The sequence below is a fragment of the Platalea leucorodia genome (assembly GCF_965183815.1).
Source record: "Platalea leucorodia genome assembly, chromosome: 5".
Taxonomy (NCBI): domain Eukaryota; kingdom Metazoa; phylum Chordata; class Aves; order Pelecaniformes; family Threskiornithidae; genus Platalea; species Platalea leucorodia.
This window is the reverse complement of record NC_138827.1, coordinates 69,953,944-69,977,123: the sequence shown is the minus strand read 5'-3', so window position 1 is coordinate 69,977,123 and position 23,180 is coordinate 69,953,944. Positions and strand designations below refer to the sequence as shown.

At 38.5% G+C, this 23,180-nt stretch overlaps 1 protein-coding gene across 1 annotated transcript in view; it reads left to right on the top strand.

Annotated features, from left to right (window-relative positions):
• The window catches only part of HECW2 (HECT, C2 and WW domain containing E3 ubiquitin protein ligase 2), a 172,560-nt gene that overhangs the window by 105,071 nt on the left and 44,309 nt on the right, over positions 1-23,180 (top strand). The window contains exons 5-12 of the mRNA XM_082312095.1: positions 2,957-3,032; positions 4,915-5,084; positions 7,673-7,815; positions 11,353-11,453; positions 12,970-14,310; positions 15,687-15,782; positions 19,905-20,055; positions 20,416-20,519. Of these exons, the coding sequence (XP_082168221.1) occupies positions 2,957-3,032; positions 4,915-5,084; positions 7,673-7,815; positions 11,353-11,453; positions 12,970-14,310; positions 15,687-15,782; positions 19,905-20,055; positions 20,416-20,519 (2,182 nt within the window). The remainder of the gene's footprint in view (positions 1-2,956; positions 3,033-4,914; positions 5,085-7,672; positions 7,816-11,352; positions 11,454-12,969; positions 14,311-15,686; positions 15,783-19,904; positions 20,056-20,415; positions 20,520-23,180) is intronic.

The window sequence follows — 23,180 nt, the reverse complement described above, 5'->3', positions numbered from 1 at the left end:
AGAAAATGTGTTGCAGTTAATGAGCTTGACAGCCACTGTCTTTAATAGCCATTTATAAACTACAGACTGTAAGGTAGCCTGACTTTGAACAAAGAAAAAAAGGCATCTCAAAGGAACCCTTAAAATGGGCTATGTACTGCACTGTGTTGTTACTGAGAAGCAGAATGATTGTATTGGATGGAGAAACCATTTGAAGTTGTGTGTATTTTTGAGAATCATTGCACAAAAGGACATCTGAACTTCTGTCTTTGGGTATACATTTATTTACTCGGGAGCTACCTGAAGACCTGTCTTTCGGAGTCATTGGTCAATGTTCAGGGGTTAACTGGCTGTTGCTATTTAAATTTCTTTTCTTTGAAAGGTAGCACAGAGGCCTGGGTATTCTACAGAATTTACACTTCTGTTAGAAGGTGTAATTTTATACAAACATTTTTGTTTGCACTAACAGTACAGACTTCCAGTAATAGTGAGCTGTTAGTTTCCGTGATGAGAATGTCATATGACAGCTCAGATGAGACTTCCTAAAAATATCATATTGGGTTAGTTATACATAAGTATACCTATTATTATATGTTAATACCTCACACCGTTTTCGTTATTTCGGTGTTGAGCTTAAGCACTGTGTAGTAGAGAATACTTTGTTCTCTTGGCACTGGTCCTGTCTGTTGCTACAGAAATGCTGTTCATGGAAGTGCTAAGAGAGTCACGACATGCCCACTCTTTTTTTGTTTTTTTTTTTTTTTTTTTAAGCTGCAGTAAGTTACCCGATTAGTTGGATCATTCTGTGTTTTCACATTACATGGTTTGGTGGGAGATATGTTTCTTGTTTTCCTCATATTGATGGCATATCACACCAGGCATTTCAGTCCATCTTATTTTTGAATAAGCAACTAACATTCTGTTGTGTTCATTTGAACCAGAGGAAATGCAAGAGCTGATCTAGCATTGAGAAACACTGCGTTACACCAGATGAGATAGCCTTTGTAGTGCAAAAATCTAAGCATGTATGCTGGGATGAGATTTTGTACTTGGCACAGAAAAACTGAAATTGCTGTTCAGACCATAATAGAACAGGAAAAGGGTATATAGCAAAACTATGGAAGTGCTAGGGAACACTTATAATTCATTTTATTATAGCTGAATTGTGGGCAAATCCTATTTTCTATAAAATGAAGTAATGATTAGCAATTTAAATGATATTACTCAAACAGAGTCAGTGATGTAGCAGAAAAATTGGTATAGAATGAGGAAGGCCTTTTTGCTGATGAATAACGTTTGTGACAAGAAAACAATGCATATTAGAATAAGCCCAAAAGAGTACACTGACATACATAGCGTTCCTCTGGCCCTGCCTGGGCAGCGTCACCATCCCGGGGACACACACCCCTTGCTGCTTCCAGGGAATGTGTCTGTAGATGAGGGGACTCTGATCCAGCTGGGATTAACCCATTGCTTTTGATGCCCTCGTAATTTTACTACCAGCTGTCACCACTTATGCGTCCGTATAAAGTCACTGGCATAATGATGTTGTGCTGGGTGGGAAAGCGACAGAGTTTTGAGCACTCTGGTGAGAAACATCTTGCCCTGAGAACGGAGGTGCATCGTGAAGCCAGCAGTGAGGGAAGGGAATGGGCTGGTTGGTGAGTGGCGGCGCTTGCTGGCACGGTGTGTTCCCTCACAAGACCGCTGAGGCCCCTGGGGGTGTCAGGCATCAAGGTCATTGCTGTTTCTGTGTTGGTTTGTTTGACTGCTTGTTACGTACAAAGTATTGGAGTTTTGCAATGGGAGAAATTTCGTGTGTTTGCTAATTCCGATGAAATTCCAGTGTGCTTGCTGATCATCGTGGGATGTATTTGAAAGCTAATGATATTAAATAGCTTAAAGCAATGTAAAAAGGAATGATTATGTTTTTGGTTAACGCAAAGCGGGTTCCTTGTGGCTACTACGGTTCCAGAAATCATTTATCAATCCGGTAACTTCTAGTTCAGCCTTCAAACAACTGTTCAGCTGCTCAAAACTGCTTTACATATTTCATCTACACACATAGGTGTGCGAGTTTTTATTCGGCTTTTTTTTTTTTTTATCGTTCAATAGATCAGATGATTTCCTGTTCTGTCACTAGTATTAATCCCCAGCGCCATGTTTGGCTGAAGCTTTTTCATCAGGCTGTGTCACCTCTTCTGCCTGGGAGTGAGTGCAGTGCCTACCTGGAGAAACATTTGTCTTTAAAGATAGCTCCATTGATGTCTTCATGATAGATTATTCAGCTGGATGCACATCTGTCTTGAAAGATGAATTCTTCTGCTAGTTGAAAGAGCTAGACATTAATAAGACATTAATACATGAGAAACTTTTTCTTTTGAAGTAGTACTTCACCTAATAAGAGTTTTCAGTGGAAACCAAACCTGAAAATCTGTGAAGCATCAGCTTTTAGACCACATTCATATTTAGATATCTGATGCATTTTTCTGTTTAAAAGGAGCTTTTATTCATAGATCTGAAGGCTTTTGTTAGTCTCTCTTTGATCTCTTTGCTTTTTTTGTTGCACAGTAAAGTATCTATTTGTGGAAAGTGACAAAAGTTACATGTGCTGTCACTGGCCAGTTCGGTGCTTTGGTATGTATTACCAATCCATACTGTTGATTTTATTTTAAAAATGGGAAACCTGTAAGAAAATACAGTCTCCTTTTCTCCAGTTAGCAGTGTCTGCACATGTGTTAGCCTATACATGTTCTGCTTGGAAAATTCCAAGGACTGGTGTATTAGCACTGCGTGGCATACATGATAGATATTTTCCTAGAAACAAATGCTGTAGCTTTGCCTGTCTGTGGTAATAGGCAGTAGTTGGTCAGATTCTTCCCCTGCATACTACCTTACAATTGCATTATCATCCTCAAGCATGCACAAAGCAGACAAAAACTTCTGTGGTATATATAATATTTTTCCTCCTCTTCAGATGGGAGTAGAAGGCACGGATGAAGGTGCTTCTGGAGCCCAGCACTCTCGGAAGTTAGTCAGCTTTACCCTATCAGGTAAAAAACAACACTGCTCTGCGTTTCACAAATTATTGTACAAAAAAAAAAAAAATTGCTGTTTTAAAGAACTTCAAAGAGAGAACGCTTTTCTTTATTAGCCTCTGTAGGAGCACACTCTAGTGGCTTGAAAGATGTCATTTCTTTAGAACTTCTGTTCTTGAAAACAAGCCAGAATCGTGAATCTCCAGGAGTGAAAGAAATGGATTTGATGGATCCCAGCATGAAAAATTTGGAGAGATTTCCAGTTTGCGCAAGGGACGGTTCCTCTCAGACTGAAGAGTGGAAAACTTTATTTAGAAGCCTCTAAATAAAATACAAGCTGGTTCCATCACTTTGAAGTAGTAAAAAAGCAATGGCTGCAAATGGTAGTTCAGAAAGGAAAAAATTCTTTATTTGTAACAGAGCTAAGCTGTCACTACAGCAAAATAGCCGTAGGGGTACAGCCTACCAGCTTCACTTGTTCTGGTTAGCACTTTATTCCACAGGAAGTCTTGTGTGAGACTAAAGCATATTCAGCTTGAGCAAAGACACAAAATTTGCTTCTGAATCTTGAAGAGGCAACGAAAACATTTAGAGATTGTAGGTATAGAGCAGAAAATAAACCCACTTTTTGAAATGGTCTTGCAGCAGTTATCTGGGATAGAGCTGATAGGTTGTATAGACTCATAGAGTACTATAAAAATAACTGGTTTGTGAATTCTGAAAAACCTCTTGTGTTTAATAGAAGGTTGTGAGTCAGCCTGAGGAGTCCCCTAAATTCATTTTGAAAAGTGTATTGACAGATAGGTCTCTAAGGTATTTCCCAGAACGTTTTTTGGTTGCTCATTTGCATGTGCAAAGTTGTTGCTTTTAAAGGCAATTACCCTTTATTTCCTGATATTTCTACTGTGCAGCTTAATTTTGAACATTGGGTAGGATTTTTTTTTTTTTTTAACTGAATCCACAGATGTGGCATTTCATTTTAGTGCAGTGAATTTTGCCTGCATGTATGAACTGCTCATCTAAGTATGTATAGGCCAGTTGCATTAGAGTCATGAAGACTGCATGCAGCATATTGGAGTACATAATGGAGAAAGACACAAAAATCTTGTGCTTCAGCAAACTTAAACAGAGAAATATTTTAGAGTTAAGTTTAAAATCTAATGTTATATAAAAAAACAACCTCTTTCTTTCTGTTCTTGTTGAAGCTTGTGCTATCATTAAAGTCCTGAGCCATGAGAATATGCACCTGAGGAAATGATTATTTATTGTTGTGAGTTGTAAAGGCTGCAGTACTGACTTTTCCCTAGGAAGAAATAAGCATTTTCAGAAAACTCTGCTTTCTTTTATGTGAGAGAGGTTATCTTCTTCTAATTTGGGAGAAAGTGTGCATCATAGTCCAGAGCAACCTTGATAATGAGTGTTTGAAGTTATGTTTATCACAGTCTCAACTTTGTGAAATTGGGAGTTCACTACATTACCTCCCATACAGTTTTTTATCTTAGCCCGTTCCCCTTACCCAGAAACGGAGCAAATACTGTGTGATGTTTTTTTTTGGTTTTTTTGATTTTCTGTTTAAGACTGGAAATACCTTAAATACTGACAAAAACATTTGTAGGTGAGTTACAAGTTCATGCTTTTTGTTTTACAAATGCCTGGAGGCTGAAATGTAAATGTTGATACCTTTCCTCCCTATATTCTCTTGGGAAAACACTTGACTTCCTGCTTTAACTGTCTTCTGTACGCTGGATCCAGTTAACCTATGAGTAATTTTAAGTTGCTTTATTTAGTAGTTTATGGTGAATTGATTTCCTGGGTAGTATTTTAGGAATGAGCTACTTTGTGAGCTAACTTTAATTTACTCAGTTCCTTTTTCCTTCCTTCTTGTTTTGCTTTATAGATATTAGAGCAGTTGGACTTAAAAAAGGCATGTTCTTCAATCCTGATCCTTATCTAAAGATGTCCATTCAGCCAGGCAAGAAAAGTACATTTCCTACATTTGCTCATCATGGCCAGGAAAGAAGGTCGACTATCATCAGTAACACAACTAATCCTGTTTGGCACAGAGAGGTAATGTATCCCTTCTGAGAGCTGTCTGCCAGCTGATGCAGCGTACCAGGCTTGTATTTTCTCTTTATGCATTAGTTCTTACTCTCTGAAGGCTGTGAGCTTATTTTGTAGCTAGTTATTTAAACTGACACAGAAATTGTAGTAATTGTAGGAACCCTGTTGTTGGATAGGAACATCTATCATCTGCATATTTAAGCTGTGTATTTAAGCTGCACTGCTGTGAGGTTTTCATTTCCTTCTCTGCTAACAAGAGTTAAACTCACTCAACAGCCCTGTAGATTTCTTGAAATTGCAAAAATAAATTAATTAAAATGGATTATATGTTGTGAGAAGACCCTTTAAGAAAAGGTACAATAAGTGAGCATTTATGCTCAGTGATTGCAACAACTATTCATTTGGAAACGATATTCTCATTGTGCATCGCAGCTGGCAAGCTTTCAGCTTTGTCAGGCAGAGGGGATGGTCTTTGCTGTAGCCTCTGTATGCACTGCTGTAGGAAGGAAAGCCCAGGGAGGCACTGCAGCACCACTCAGCAAGGGGGGGAAAAAAAGGCAGTTTGGCAGAAGCCAGTTTTCCAGATGTGTTTATATTGGGTAAGCTGTGCAGGTCTCAGAGAAGGAACTCAGTCCCACAACCGTCTTTGAGCACAGAAGAGCCAGGTGGTGCCTTTGAAGAGAAATGTTTATGTGGGAAACACGGTGAAAACAGTGACACAAGTCCATAACTCTTTCAGGACTGGTGAGCAGCGTTCTTGATCTGTGCCTGTTTTCTAATGAGCCGATGCCTGTACTGTGTTTGATGAATGTTAATGTGTTCTTTAGGAAGACTAGAAAATTGAGTGGGCTTTGGAAAATGTTCCCACAAATCATAATCAAAGCAAACCAAGTAGTAAAGCAGAACAGAGTAGGGTCAGCATTAGTACTGCTCTGGAGTGCTTGGTTGTGGGAAAGACTGTAGATGTGTGGAAGTCTTAAAATCCTAAAAAAAAATAATCAGAGTTCTAATCTCTAAATTGATTCTTCATGTTTCTGTCTGTCCATCCATCTGTCCAGTAGATATAAAGAAAATCTAGCCCTATTTTTCCCCTTTTTTCTCCTCCAGTTCTCCTTGGTTTTGAAGCTTTTTAGAAAAGTGATAATGTTCACTGGTGCACGCGTTGTATCAGCTTGCTTTAACTGCTGTATCTTCCCTGTAGCAATGCTCTGATGATAGCAGCTTATGATCCCATTACATATGCTGTCCTAGTGGTGCAGAATTGATCCTGTTTTACATCTACTCCTTTCTGCAAAATCATTTGCAATTTTATAGCAAACTGAGAGTGACAAATTTTTAGGTTCTGTTTATCACAGGAACACAGCTCCGACAGTTGCCCAGCATGAGGAAGTGTTTTTATTCCTGACCCAATTTAATTTCTGTTTTTCAATATATTTAGCTGATGTCTACAGCTGAACTGAAGAGTTGTTCCTTCTCTTGTTCCTTGTTCAATACATCTTCAGCTACGTAGCCAGATGCGTATTAGGCATTGTACTCAGGTAGCGATTTGCTCAGAGGTCTTAAAGATGGCAGATAGTAAAAGTATAACTTTTCTGAGAAGGTTATACCTACTATACCTATACTTTTGTGCTTGTTTGAAATACCTTAAAATCTAGAGGAAAAATAAAAATCTTTGGTTCCTAAACTTGGTTTCCTAAGGGAATATGTTATCACACTGTGTATGTGTGTGTGTGTGTCTGCCAACATGCCTGCTCAAATATTGCCCCTGTACCACTTTTGAATCTTTTGGCCATCTTCAGGCAGACTTGACAGAGCAGTACAGATCTCAAAGATGAAGTATTCATAAACTGCATGAAAATTGATGATAGGGCTGAAGAGAGTAACTGTGATAGTATTCCCTCATAGGGAAAGGTGGAAGAATGATCTTACCAGACAGCAAGAAATCTTTTCTAAATTAGCACCGTGTTGTTTAAAGGCCCCAAGTGCAGAAAAAGCTTCTGTTGGAGCTTGCTGAGAAGATTTGTGAACTTTGGGGCAAAAATCTATAGAAAATTCTCCTTCTTTAGTTACAGTATTCCTGAAAATACTGTATACACATTGCCCTTTTGACTTCCTGTCATGCATACAAAAAATTAACGCAAAGCATCATGTTGGAAGGGAAGTTCACTAAGCACAGCCTAGAGTGAGATGCTTTCCTCCTTCTTCCTGCGTTGACCTGGCTATTCTTCTATAACCTGATAGAGTACAGCAAGGATTTCTTCTCTTTTTGCTTTCTGCTATCCAAATTGAAGGAAGCGCTAGGATACATTGCTTTCTCCTTTCTGACGTAGGCCATGAACGTGCTTTTATCCAATGCAGTTTCCTATTGAGCAATTATTTTCAGGGAACAGTAAAAGGGTTTGGGTTTCCTGACATGCTAGTGACAGACGCAAAAATATAGTGCTTAATAAATGATGTTGACATTATTTTGCAATATGGAAACGCCTGGCATCAATCATTGCTTTTGGAGTTCACTGCACAGTATTAGTAATTATGTACATACTTTATGAATAAAGGTGTATTGATATTGTGTCAAATATGTTCTTTCCTTCCAGAAATATTCTTTTGTTGCACTTCTAACAGATGTCCTGGAAATTGAGGTTAAAGACAAATTTGCCAAGAGTCGTCCGATCATCAAGCGCTTTCTTGGGAAGTTAACCATACCAGTTCAGAGACTATTGGAGAGACATGCAATTGGGTAAATTAATAAATTCTTAATGCTAACTTCCGTTGATCAGGGATCCTCAGCATCCAGGATGCTGGTGCAGAGCAGCCTTACTGGCTTACTGGCACAGACCAGCAAATTTCTACTGCGTCTAGTAAGAAATTTAGTAGCAATTTTAATAGCCTTTTTGCCTGACTGGAAGATGTCAGTGTTTCTAACTCTGCTCTGAATGCATATACCCATGTTTGTGTATATGTGTGTGTATAATTTGTTTTCAGCTTAATTTCTTTACACAAAAAATGTTACCCTCTGGCTAGCTAGTCAAGAAGCAAGGCATTATCACAATACTACGTGATTGTGTGCAAATTTTTTAGAAGAAGCAGATTTTGTTGTCTCACTTCTTTTACAATTCGAATATTTTTAATTGTCAGTTTAGTAATCAGAGATTGAATATCTGTTCAGCTAATTAGCCAGAACTGCAAGTCTGTGACTCCTTATTTTTCAGAGTGCTCGTGGTACTACGCAATTAAAATTGCTTTTTGCTATGAATAGTGCACTGGTGGTACTCAAAATTCACCTGTTGTGCTATTTTAAAAAATTTCTGTTCATTTTTTGATAGCTAACTGTTATGGTATAAAGATGCAAGTCACTTACTTAGAAACTTTTAAGATATTTTATACTTCATGATGGTTACTGGAGGGAACCATAGCATAGTCAAGTGAATGATCCAACAAGGCCTTCATACAACCATATGCACCGAGAAGAGCCTGAGATTTGGTAATTAGGTGCTGTGATACCTTACAGGTGTGAAGCAAATGGCTGGAGGTCTGCAAGAGATGCAGCAGTGTGTGCAAAAATATAATTTTATATTTAAGAGCAGTAATTGTAGAGTATGTTATTTTGTTAACATATTCTTACATATATATGCTATATTTGACAAATTAGAAAAAATAATTCCTTGAAAGACAATGGGAGGAACTGAATTATTCAAGTGTGTTTTGTGTGGTACCTAACTCAAAGTCTGCTAAAGTTAATGTGTCTCCATTAACTTTAAAAGGCCACGGGATGAGGCCCATGAGGACTGATGGTGAAATAAAATGCGTGTATTCTTCCCCGAAAGTTTAAGGGCATGGCAGTATCATCATGCTTTTGCACAGAAAGCAGGATATAAACAACTGGCCTCCTTTTTCACAGATATTCCCATCAAAGTTACAAGTTGCATAAATGGAGAAAATCAAATTCAATTTGAAAACAGTTTTCAGCTTTAAGTTTCCAAAGTGATGGTTACACTGGTAAGTAAAGTAAGAATAAAATTCTAAGAGTAGCTTAAAATTTTGATGATGTCTTCTGATAAAGAATTTATTTAAAAAAAAAAAAAAAAAAAGCCTGCCCATTTGTTTTGTAGTGGTATCCAAGAGCAGTTCAGGTGTATGTACAATCTAACTTTTCTAAGAAATGCTTCATCTTTGAGTTTCAACAAATTGTGATAAGTTGAGCAAGCAGCTTTTTCTAATAAATTTGCACACTGCTAGACACTCAAAAATAGCACCGTGATACAGACTGGTTTCAAATCCTAGTTCAGGGTGTTCATTTCCATGCTAAACCCCAAAATGTTTTTCTGCTCTGGGATTCCTAGTGCTGTGAGGTCTGTAAATTACCCGTATGCTGTGTTCATCAGTTCTTGTTGTTTTTTCAAACGGGTATTCTGGAAGACATTTCCTGTTTTCTTCTCCATACCTCATTTCTGTATATTTGATATATCAAATCTGTTTAGGAAAGGAAGGGCTGTATAATAAATACGTAACAAGAATATAGGTAAGTATTCAGTTTCGTTTTGCCATACTGCTGTTAGAACTGACATTAAATCAGTCTTGCAGATATTTTTGCCTCTTCATCTGTAATTTATTTGTCCGTTTAGTTTTTGCGTGCCAATCAGCTGTCAGATTACTTTTCCTAGACTTTGTAAAGACAGACAACATTTCACCAGAAGTTTTGCAAAGGAAAGGAGTGGTTAATATAGACGTGAAGTAGAAACGTACCAAACGTACAATTGACTGCTGGTTCTCTTTTATTTTCTTTTTGGTCAAGCAAGGAAAACATCTTCACATTCTTCTTTTTCATTTTGGGGATGTCAAGGGCAATTAAAATCCTCTACTGGGTTAACATGTGAACTTGAAAAATCACATGAACAAAGTCCAAGGACTTAGAATACACCACATGCTTAACTTGCCCTTCCCTGTATTAATGATCAGTATTAATGAATGAAAAGGTGAAGTCCAGAACCAGCCATTTTTAGACAGACTGCCCTAAAATTCTGCCCCACTTTTAGCTGTCGGCATAGCTCACAAGTTTGTGTAACAGAATGGCCAAGTGGCTTTACATTTCATTGAAAATATGATAAATGTGCATGAGAATCATCTAGTATTCATTCAACTGAATACAGAGCAGACATTATTAATGTCGTGGCTTTATCTAATCTCGAATGGCCTAGAGTAATATAAACCTTATGTAAAAACTGTGGCATCTCAAACGGAAATCTTCTGAGGACATCCCAAGTCTAGCTGAGAATTATAATTGGAGTACAGAGCGATGAATCTGTGACAGATCCTGGAGACACTACTATAATAATTTGATGTACTGTGGCCCATAGAGCAATGTGAGGAGGCTGCTTTGCCTTACGTTGTCCACTCAGGACTCGTTTTGCTAAAAGTTATATTTTGGATGCAAACTGCTGCAGCTTATTTCAGTAATGACCTTGCATTCATTTTAGTCTGTCACTCATATTGCAGTAGGAGTGCTCCCAGTAAGGGAGAGGTGTTTATCTCAGTATAAATTTATTTGCATAAATAGCAATAATTTCCTATAGAGGTCTTCAGCAGCCCCTCTTCTCCCTTCAGCTGTCCCAGCTGTGCTGAGGGGGGCTGGGGCTGTGAATTCTGGCTGTGCCTAATAAGAATGTATAGCCTAGGATCTGATCCTAAGTCTCAAGCTGGTACAAATGCTTAAGTCCGAGTCCCACTGAATTCAATAACCCTTAAGAATATATTTGAAGTTAAATCCGAGCATTAATAGCTCTTCTAAATAGGAATGCAGAAGTGCTTTATTGAATGAGAACTAAAATGTGAAGAAACTATCTGGGAATTTTGTATATGGTAAAAAACCACAAGGGGGCAGAAGGTTTTTAAAAATGAAAGGTTTTGTTCATTGTAGAACATATTTCAAGTTGGGGAAGGAAGAGGTTACGGGAAAGGGGATTCTTTGCAGTTTGATTTCTTTAGGACTTAAGAAGAGATTTAGGGATGTATAAGAATTACTGGGGCACAATCTGTATTTGAAAATGATCAAAAGTAGTTTGTTAGGCTGTTTCATTTGTTAACTAAAGGTATTTTACACCATTGTTGGTATTTGTGCTTTTCCATACAAGCCAGAGTACACGGCTAATTTTAAGGTTCTAGTAGAAATTACATTCTATCACGCTGACTCTTATCTGATAAGATCCTCCGATACAAAATACTGAAAAAATAAAACCAGTTAAAATTGTAAAAAACCCCAATATCTTTGTTTTTACAGAGACCAGGTTCTCAGCTATAATCTTGGCAGAAGGCTCCCAGCTGACCATGTAAGTGGATATCTCCAATTCAAAGTGGAAATCACATCTTCTGTTCACGAAGGTGAGAATTTGTCATTGATCTTGGATCTCCAGATAGTTGTATGGAGAGAGTTTCTATGTATTGCTATTTCTAGGATTTTCTGTGATAATACACTTTCTCATTTGTGTACAGTGCCTCTATTATAGATTTTTTCTATTGGGATTCGAAGTTTAGATATGTCAGGTACTGCTTTGGAGATGGTAATTCCAAAACACCAACACTTATTGTATTGTTTTCCTATTTTGTTAGATAGATTTTGAGACTGCATTTGAGTCTCATTTTGTGGGATAGATCGGGTAATCAAATTCATTGTTTCCCTTCACTCTGTAACACCTTTGGCTGAGAAAAGCAGTTGCAAGTGAGATTCCACCTGTGCTCTCCTCTCCTGCTGATGTACGTGCAGATCACTCTGTCCTGTCCCCCTTACAGGACTCTCTCCTGCTTAGAACCAAGAATATCTGTTACAGTTATGAGAATACCTGCTTCCATTAGGCAATTCTTATATTTACCTTTTTTCCTGTTCTGAAGGCAACTAGCAGAACATGGCTAGTACAGTTACATGTTTATCACATCATATATGTGTATTTACATGTTTATGATCTTAGATTATCCTTCATTAGGCTTGGTATAATCTCTTTAGTAGTGAGATATTGCGGTATCTTTTAACTTGATACAACCTTCTTGGCTTTTTTTTGTAGCCATGTAGTCCTTTATTATTTTTGTTCTGTTACCATTAAAAAAAATGCTTGTCTTCAGTCCTGTTTGCTGCCAGGCACTCTAGTTCACAGACTTCACTGTTAAGTTTGTTGCAGATGTTTACAGACACATCTGGATTATTCAACTCTGTGCCTGTTTAATTCCCATGTAGGGAGTTACCATCTTATCTCTCAAATGAGATGGCTTATTTTCATTTCCCTTTTATATGTATTACCATAGTATACCTAATATCTCATGAACTTTACTTAGGTAGATTCCCATTCTTTACAGTGGAAAAGTCCTATAAATTAACTCAAAATAAGGGTTTTGTATATAAGTTCATATCTGTACACAATTTGTGATTCCTCATGTGATCCCCGATGCTGGTTTGCATGCTGCTAAGGGTGTAATGAAAACTGGTGTCAGTGACTGGCTTTGTGTAAATCCTACTTTTGGTATGAGAGATATGCTGTAGAAAACTGGTTCCTTGGCTGTGAGGCTGGTTTTACTGACAGTTTGGCAAGATGCTTGGCAGTACTGTGTCCTTTGAAAGCAAAATGGGAGTCCTTTTAAGTCATACTTCACACCCCTTAAATTTCTTATATCCTATAAAGTAGTATAGACTTACACAGAGAAAATTCTGTAATTGCTGTTAAAATGCTGTAGATGCCTCTATTGTTTAATTGTATTTTCTTCCCTTAGTTGTCTGATTGAAATAAGCAGACATCTTGAAAGATGTGTATTTTTATATCACTTCTGTCATCTTCTATGATGCAGACAAAGTAGAATTAAGTGTCTGTTGCTGCATTGTGTTTCACATTCTGTCTTTCTGTCTCTGCAGATGCTTCACCAGAAACAGTTGGCACTTTGCTAGGAGTGAACTCTGTCAATGGAGACTTGGGGAGCCCCTCCGATGATGAGGACATGCCAGCAGGACATCACGATACATCCACAGTGTGTTCCAATGGTCCAGTCCTCGAGGAATCTTCTGGAGAAGCAATCCTGAGACACCCTTTAAGGACTAGTACAACTCTGGAAACAGACCAGGATGAGTTGACCTCTGGTGCTTCAAGATCTTCACCTACCAGAGGTCGCCAGGACTCACTAAATGACTATCTGGATGCAATAGAACACAATAATCATCCCAGACCTGGGACGTCTGCCTGTGGTGAGCGTCCACGTGGAGCCTCCCCAAAATTGAGGAGTAGCTTCCCTACTGACACAAGACTTAATGCTATGCTTCACATTGACTCAGATGAAGAGGAGCATGAGCTACATCAAGACCTGGGTTTTCCGTCTTCCTTGGAAGACGATGGTGGTTTAGTAATGCTTAATGGTGCTACAAGAAATGTTGAAAGAAATGGTTTGAGTTACTCATCAGATCAGGTAATGCAAAGGCCTGCAGAGAACGAAAATGTTTCAGCCTCTGAAGCTCCTTTGCCATCAACTGATGACCAGCCAGAGACTCTCCCAGAGCTTCCACCATCACAGTTAGCAGGAGGTGAAAGCCTGCAAGGTTCTCAAAGTGAAGCACCAGCAGAGCAGGCCAGCAGTGAGTCGTGTGCCGAACAGGAGGCAGGGCAGGCTCCTAGCAGTGCGGACACAGGAGCTGCCGATGCCGCTGCTGGGAGCAGAAGGGGCGTTAGTGAAACGGAATCCATTGATCAAGGGTCTGAACCCTCCCAGATGTCATCAGAAACCGAGCAGAGTGATCCTGCTCGCACGGAAAGCGTCAGTGAGGCTAGTACCCGGCCAGAAGGGGAGAGTGATGTGGAAGGGGCAGACAGCTCTTGCAATGAAAGTGCGACTGTGCGACGTTCCTCAGTTGAAATGCGGTGTTCTTCTTTTGAAAGTGCCAGGTTTCCTGAGACTCCAGCCTTTTCTTCTCAGGAGGAGGAAGAGGGAGCTTCTGCCACCGATGTGGCTAGAATTGAGCCAGGTGCTGAAACACAGGACTCGGCAAGTACTTCTGGTTCTCTACCTGCAGTACAGTTACCTCGGCAGGAAGTACAGGAGGCTGAAGCAGGTGAATTACAAGACCAAGAGGAATCAGAAGAAATCTGGCAAAGAAGAAGGAGCCTGCAGGCAGCAGCTGCCAGTAGCCAGTCTCAGGATGAGGAAACTGAAGGAGCTCAAGCAGCTTGTGAGGGTGCCACAGCACAGGTTGAAGGAGCTACTGGAGGTAATAACTGCAGGAGGCACTTTCTGAAGTGACCTTTCTGCAGCCAGTAAAAATTATTTAAAAAATTAACACCTGAAAATAAATATCTTCATTTCTCAATTTCATTATCTTTCAAGATTTTTTTTTTTTGTTCCTTTGAGATTTATTCCCTTCTTCAAGAGACTCTTGGGGTTTTTGATTTAAGAAAAAAATCAAAACTGAAATATCCAAGACATGTTTATTTTGAAACTGGATATATTTTAATTCTTGAGAGAGTAATGAGAAGGAAGATAAAGAGGAGGAAAGAATTCCACAATATTAGCCTGCTTGCTAATCAAAATGGTAATGGGGGGGAGATAATCCCAAAACTATGAAATGCAAACTGGAATTTATATTTGGGTCTTCTCTTTGGCGTGTTTATAGGGGGAAGAAAATATATGCAAATATTGGCCTTAAAACATAACAGTAATCAAAAGAAAGGGGAAAAAAAAAGAATGTTTTTTTAGTCACACTTCAGGCTGTTTATCTTTCCTTTCCCAGTCCCTTATCTGTGTAGACACATCCAAGCACAGCTGGAACCATGGGAGGAGAGGAGTGTGTTACTCAAGTTAACACTGTGAAATTCTCACCAATTGTAAAATTATTTTAACAGTTGAGAATTTTGTGTCTCACTAACATCACTGAAAATACAAATGTGTCCCTAACGGATTGTTTCCAAGCACATTTCACAATGGATTATTCATTCAATTTCTTCAAGGATTGAAGTGAATCTGATCAAGTGGGTGCATTCAGACTGGATTTCTGAATGTGATTTTTTTCATAACATTTCAAAAGTTTCGGGATCTATTAATTTCTTCTCTTCATAAACAGCTCTTCGATTTGGAAAGAATAATTTTGGTATTTATTTCAAATGCTGTCAATATGTCCTTTTACATAATTTTCTAAACATTTGGGACTGTCTTTATTGGATGTCAGATTGCTCTGTGTTTTGCAGATCAGTGTGGCTGCAGCAAGGAAGGTCAATGGGCCGTTTCGCCTCCCACTCTTACAGCACGTTTCTGTGGTGGCCAAGTGGAGCTTTGTCCTTGTCCCTTGCTGGGTGACGGCTCTGGCACATGCTGTTGTTTCTGTGCCCTGGATTCTGCTGGTCACAGGTGGATGCAGCACATCCCAAGAGGTGGCATTTTCAGGACCAGCACTGCAGCATATCCCAGAGAAATCACTTACCCAGAACTGTAGACATAACTTGTTTTGGTGCAAAAAATAGGCGACTATTAGATAGATCCTAAAATATCGTAGTCCTGCAGAAGCTTTAGCATGTATTGTTCACTTTAGAGGCAACTCTAGGGCTTCCCCACGTTGACTGAAAAAATAATTTGTGGGCATTTTCATTCCAGGTTCTCAAGCCAATGGCCATCAGCCCTTGAGGTCGCTGCCTTCAGTACGTCAGGATGTTAGCCGGTACCAGAGAGTGGATGAGGCTCTACCACCAAGTGAGGTTCTTCATACTTTAATTGGGGGATAGGCTGCCTGGATCTCATTACTGAGATCTCATTGCATTTCTTTTTTTTAAATGTGAGAACTGAGAATGAACAGCTGAGAAGTTCTAAGTGAGGAGTGATGATGATTAAGTCTAGTGCTGTTTTGTAAAAGGCATTGTGCTCAGTCTGCAAACTATTGGGATGTGTTATGATAATTATACCTGGTGTATACAGACTTGCTAAGTGACATTTGCAAAGAAGTAGGAAGGCACAGTGCTGCCTTTTCAGTATGCAGTGCATGTGGGTAGGGAGGTGATGTGATATGCTGTATGAGGCACTTGGAGGGAAGGATGTTAAGCACTCTGAAATCTGAATACTTTTTGTATTGTTATGATTTACAAAGAAATATATGTCTTTAATCTCTGCAGATTATGTGAAAGGTGTCTGTGTTTTCTTTGCATTTTTTGAGGCAGTGTGAAGACTTTTTGAATTAAAATAAATCTGGGTATTAGGCAACAGGTAGATGAGCCTCAATTGACAGATAAATTGTAATTTCTCTACTGCATATGAAAAATACATTGCTCCCAATTGTTGGACTGATTCCCTTGCTTAAACTTGGGGCAGTGAAAATCTATTCAGTATTAGGTATTCAAAGACAGGAGAAAGGACCAAAAAAAAAGCTACACAGCTAATAGGCAAACATTACTTTAAAACAAAAAAGCAAAAAAAGTTAAATTCAGACCCTCTGAAGTCTGTGGCAAAGCTCTGACTTTAAAGGAGTCAGGAATTCAGATATTTAGTGTAAAATGAATAGATCCTTATTTCACAGTATGGAATGGGACTGTGTTTGCTCTGTAACTGGAGAGGGTAATTGGAAGGAGCCTGATAGCAGAACACAGATATAACTGTGTATTGGAAAGCCAGAATGATGAGAAGATTTTGCTCCCTGCTGCTTCTCTTATAATCAGTGCATGTAACAAATCAGTTCTGCATGCAGATCCTAAAGTTAATTAACTGCCACTTCAATAAACCAGTATTATTTTTTTACGAAATTGTGCCTAGGAGACATATATTCATATATATTCAGTTGCATTTTTAGCACTTTTTGTACTGAAAAAGACAGAACATTACGGGAAATACTCAGAGATCAGTGTAATAAATGACAAATGCATAGAGATAGCTTTTATAGTACCATGGTTTATACATAGATTGCTTTTTGTGTTTCAGAAGCAAACTATACACTACAATAACTACTTGGAAAAACTATTGGAATGTTAATAGAAAAGGTTTGGCTGTGTGGTATTCTAACATTTTTGATGTTTGCTGGGATTTTATACAGTCATGCATGGGCATGCATATACACATCGCCCCTTTACAATCAAAGCCCAATGCCATCTTTATGTAGATCATTCATTTGGTAATGTGAATATCATCTTAAATACTAATTGTTGCCTAGATTCAGTTTTTGTGTCCAAAGCTCTGCTTTCGGATATGTAACAGTTTTAGTATTTTAATGGTGAAAACTTAGAGAAAACATTTAGAATATGATTTTGAGTTATAAACTGTAATTTCTTTGTAATTCGGATTGTATTCTGTTTGTTGTTTCACCAGAATCTGAAACTAAGAAAGAAAAATAGGTGTGTGTATTTCAGTTGTGTGTAGGTTAAGTTAAAGAACAGGAGAAAGAGTTGAAATATTTATCTAGTATTTCTGCCTATAACATGCAACGTTATGCTCCAGTTCCTACATTCCTAGGGAAAAATCAACAAATAAGCTTGACCACACAACTTTGATAAATTACATTTTCGCAATTCAGCAATCTAAGTTATTTGTAACACATTTGACTAACAGTGATTTGACTAACGGAAGGCATCGTTGTCCATCACAACACTGATGCAGCTGCTTTACTTTAGAAGCCATTGCCCAGTTTAAACTTGTGTATTTAAAATTGAATGCAGGCAAAAATGCTTTTCTTCTGGAAGACCACATTACAGAAATGGTGTCTGCCTGTCAGAATTGGACATATAATCATCACAGCAAAATTCTCAACTATTGTACAGTGGTTTAGGGTTTGACATTTAAGCAGAATAATGAATTCACAAATTTAAACTGTTTTTTGATTGTTTTTGTTTTTGTTTTTTTGGTTTTTTTGTTTTTTTGTTTTTTTCCCAATGAACAATTCTGTCCTTCCCAGAATACTTCTGTGTTTTGTTTTGTTTACAAACTCTGGTTAAAAATTTTGAGTATTTTCATTTCATCAGAAGATACTGCCTTTTTGAAATGGGACCTTTGTGCAGGAACATCTGTTTCAATAATTTTTTTTTTTCTTTTTAAAAAATAGAAACATTTTTCAGAGAATATTGAAATGTTTCGGTTTGCTTTTTTGAGATATAAGTGAAACTTTTTTTAATAACTTTCAAATGTGCTGTGTTTTGAATAGCAAATACAGTGATTACGCCACAAGCTTTGCATTGATGTAATTTTGTTTATTTTTAAACTTGTATTTTAAATTTACACTATAATACAAAATTTTGAACTTTTTCTTCTGGAATTGACATTTGTTCCTTAAACAGTTCTCTTTATTCCTATCCTATTGTGCTGCTTTTTCTTTTCTTCCCCAGAGCTTACTTTCCTACATAGCTCTTGTTCACACCAGAAATGCTTTAAATACTAATAGGCTGTTTTGATTGTGCATCATAAAGATGGAAGAGCAATTTGCATTGTGGCCAGCTAAGATACATAGCTGTCGCGTGGAGACGACACAATGAGTTTATCTCAAAACCTGCCTTTCCTCCCTCTTCGTGAGTCAGCTCAGGCCCTAGAGTGTAATGTAGCGAGCCACTTGGCTGCCTCCAAGAGTTGACAGAAGTCATAGTACGCATACAGTAACAAAGCCTGAGGTTTTAAGGCTGTCAGTATTAAATACTTGACAGCAGAATTTAGTTCTCCTTCTCTGCTGTCAAGACATTTTTATGCCCTCTTTCCTTGCGGAGCCGCGGTCATTTAGGATTGGTTGCTTGCCAGTAGTTCTTAAAATGTTACCGCAGCGACTGATGTTTCTACCTAGACTTGCAAAATAGAAAATCTCTTCTAGAAACCTTCTGAGCTCTCAAAGACTGTCCTTCAACTGACATGCTAAATGGTTTGCACATTCTCTGCAGTTGCTATTGCCCAAGAATCAGGCACGTCTGTTTCTGCGTATAAAATATCTTAATATTTTTTATTATTATTATGTGGCCTCCAGCCATGATCAGTGTCTTGGTATCTTGCTCATTTTACAACCAGTTATTAGGCAGACAGTGTTTCTGACCCAAAAAGCTTATCAACTAAGGCGTAGGTGTTGTAATGCACCTGGTTTCTGCTGAGCACTGAGAAGCCACATGTGGTTGGGGAAAGGTCCCAGTGCCTTCATCTCTGCTCTCCTGGTGTGTCTCCGCAGTCTAGACTTCTAATATTGTCTGCAGCTTGTGTTGCAAAACCAGTGGACAGCATTATAGTTTCTGCTTGCGCAAGAAGTTGAATTTGCTATGATATTTGCAGAATGGGCAATTCTGGAACATGCATTTAGTATATGAAGGAGTTTAATTGTTGTAATTGTCCGTCTTCTCTGGCAGGTCTGCTTACCTTTACCATAGGTACATGTAAACCCAGGAAGAGCATTGGGATCTGTTTTATTGCTGTTACTGCTAGCTGGGGAAAAACACTGACGGGTGTCAAGCTTTACAAGGTTTTTGGTACTTATCCATTGGCCTTTTGCACTGGAAATAACCCTCAGATATAGGATCTTGAATTACTTCAGTCCAAGAGAATTAGATTAAGTATCCTGATACTTCATTTTTTTCCTTCTGGGACAATTACTGGTTAGTGGCAAATAAAATAGAGAAAGGAATAGAAATTATTAGATACGGATTCCACAGAACCTTAACTACAGTGGGGAATTTGATTTATGGGATAAAATAGGGAAAAGGCATGTCTCTTAACCCTTCAGTAAGAAAGTTCTGTGCTGAAGTCATCCTGTAAAAGAGAAATAGAAACTTGAAACAATAGATTCAGTTACAAAAATGACAGAGCTAAAAGAAAGAAATAAATAATCCCCAAGCCCTCCATAGTTCACAGTATTTTATTGCTACTTAGACTGGGAGGCTCGAATTGACAGCCATGGACGGATTTTTTATGTGGACCACGTGAACAGGACAACAACATGGCAGCGACCCACAGCCCCCCCAGCCCCACAGATTCTCCAGAGGTCAAATTCCATACAGCAAATGGAACAGCTGAATCGCCGGTAAGAATTACCCTTGTTGTTTGTGAATTGTGTGCTTGCAAAACTGCATTCACCATTTTAAGATGGAGTATGAAGACAGTTGCTACTGCAGCTGGCCATATGTATTTATTTTCATGTGTCTGTCCCTTTTAATTTGCATGTGGGCTTCTAGGGCTTTTGTATTCTACCTGTGTTCATAAGCGATGTGGCTAACAAAAAATCTGATAATGGTTTTCAGAAATTCAGAAGGCTATTAATGCAGAAATTAGAGGTCAATGTATATTAACCTACATGGCAGAAAAGACAGGCAAGCTCCCTCGGAGCTAGAATTGGATCATAGTTACCATATACTATATATAAAGTCTAGTTTTCTGACCCTAGATACCAGAGCATCCGAAGAACAATGACTAATGACAGGCCTGAAGAGCATACAAATGCCGTGGATGGAGCTGGAGAGGAAACTGACTTTCACCATTCTAATGCAGGTTAAAAAAAAATTTTTTTTTATTTTCCCCTTTCTAAAGGGAGCACTCATCTTCTAGATGATTTAATGAGAGTGACAAAAGGCAGAACCTAAATTCTGCCCCTGAAAGTGTGGGTAAAAATGAAACCATTTGTTTTCTTTGCTGTCTAGTATTTGAAGATTATGGCTCAGCCTGTTCAATACGCTGAAAAGATGAATGTGAGATTCAGAGCATTATTCTGTCAGTACCTGACTGGATAAAAATATAGGCAGGACATTTGCATGGAAAAAGTATAAAATTGTGTGGTCTAGGTTACAAATATTTTGAATCTGCTACTGCATTTTGAAATGGTAGAATATAGGACTAGAAAGGACTTTGGGCAGTCATTGGCTTCATCTCCGTGATGAAGATAGATAGGATGAGCTGTACCTAAATCATACTTGGCAAATGCTTTATCATGTGTTCTTAAAACATGCTCTCCAGTTGATGGACATTCTGTAACTTTTTTAGACAGTCTTACTCATATCGTTTCTCTTATGACATATTCTTAAATCTGTTACTTCCTAAGTCTTTCCTCATAGCTTGTGTTTTTAGGTCTCCAGTTATTTTGTTGGCCTACTCAGGATTGTCTTCAGTTGGTCTGCAGCTCCTGAGGAATATTTCAGAAAATTAAATAAAGCTATGATTCTTCTGTACTGAAGAGACTGCAGAAATGTCATGTGTCTTATGTACAACACTCCTTGTACATTCCCTCAGAATTACTACTTTTTTTTCTTATAGTTTTGACACTGACCACCAGTGTTCAATCTTTGATCTGCTAAAATCAGGTCCAGACCCTTGTGTGCAGATCTTTGGCACAGATGTCTGTTTTTCGTCTGGTGTTTGTGCAGTTGATTATTGCTACCTACACGCGGGTCTTTGCACTTTCCCAATGTGTCACTGTCGTTTCGAATCTTGTCCATCCTGCGTTCCAAGTGCTGCAGCATCTCCTAGTTGAAGCAAGTTCTGTCCTCCCTATCCAGTCATTAATAGAAATAATGAATAGGATCAGACTCAGCCAGATCTCAGTGAAACATCACTTGGCGTACTCTTTTTGTTTGACATAAATCATAACTGCTCTTCAGTACATTTTTGCAAACGGCTGCATACACCTCTCCAGGTGGTTTCATCTGGTTCAGGTAATTTTCTCCTCCCCCCGCTCCGCCATGATTCTGAGAGTATCATGTAAACAGTATTAAAGGCCATATTAACATCAAAATATGTGGCCTTTGTATCACTCGAGGAGTAGAAAATAACTTCCTTGGTTTGCTATGAGTCATTCTTCAGAAATCCTGACTATTTGCGTTTCTCCGCCTTGCTGTCTTCTCGTTGCTTTAAGTAGTTTGACGATTAGTTCATGTGTCTGTCTGAGAGTAGAAAATATGTCAGCTCATCTATGGTTTCTTTCATCCTTTTTTACCTAGTCTTAAAAATGGATATAATATTTATCCCTTTTCTTCTGAAACTCCTTCAGACCTCCCAAATAACGACCAATGTCTCAAGAGATTGCTTCACCTAGTTTCCTAAGTGTGTAATGGTACACTTCTTCAAGCCCAAAGGGTTTGAAAATCTCTGATTTGCACCACAGTCTTTAACCTGCTCTTTACCTCTTCTAGCCTAAGATGAAAGTTCTTTTCCTGGTTTTTAGTTCTTCTTGTTGTCTGGTTGGTTAACTTTTTGAATGAAGGTAGAAGGAAAGATCTTTTTCAATGAGCTCTAAGTACCATTACTAGTTTTTCTTCTCACTAAGTGGTTCTCTCCTTGGTCATCTTCCTACTACTAATTTACATTTATAAAGTATAGTTTGTCACCCATCCAGTCCCTTGCATGGTTGTGTGTTATTATGTGCTTTGGCTTTGTCTCTAGATACTCTTGATATGCTTTTACAATACTCTTTCCTAAATTAATCTAATTCCCAAGCAATGCCACCCTTTCTTGAGTTTCAAGTTGTTGTAGAACTTGTGATTTAGCCAGCTGCTCCCTTTATATTTTTTCTTTATTTCTGCCTTAGCCATTTCCTTTTCTATCTTTGTGTGCACGTGCATGTGCAGCTAGCTGGTTTGTTGTGCCGTAAACAAATCAGTTGAAAGCAAATTCAGGCTAAACCCTAATCAGCAAGTTCAGCTGCGTAAGCTTTTCATAAATCAAATTCATAAGCCTCTAAACTGTAAGAACCCCCCACCTGGTGACACATTCTGGTTTCTAGATTACCCAGACTATGACAGTGGACCTGTCTGCAGCATGTCACAGCATCGTCCAGGGCGTGAGAAGTAACTAGTGTACGCACAAGTTTTCTACCAATACACTTGACATGCAACCGCAGTGTATGCCTGGAAGACACTCCCAGCCCAAATATTCAGGCGTAGCTTCAGGGGTCTTTATGCTACACTGCTGTCACTCCAGAGACATGCCTCATGTGGGAGGGCTTGGGGTCCCTTGTTTAAAGAAGTGTCTCTAAAAATCCTCTTGTTCATTTACTTTTCGTTTACTTATTACCCTTCCGTTTTGTGGTTTCCTCTAATGCTTAGAATGAATGTCTTTATTTTCCCCGTTCCCTTTTTTCCATCATGTTTACCCATCCATATTTAGAATTTTACTCTCTTTGTTCTTTTCCTCTTCTTTTTTTCATTTTTTCTTACTTTC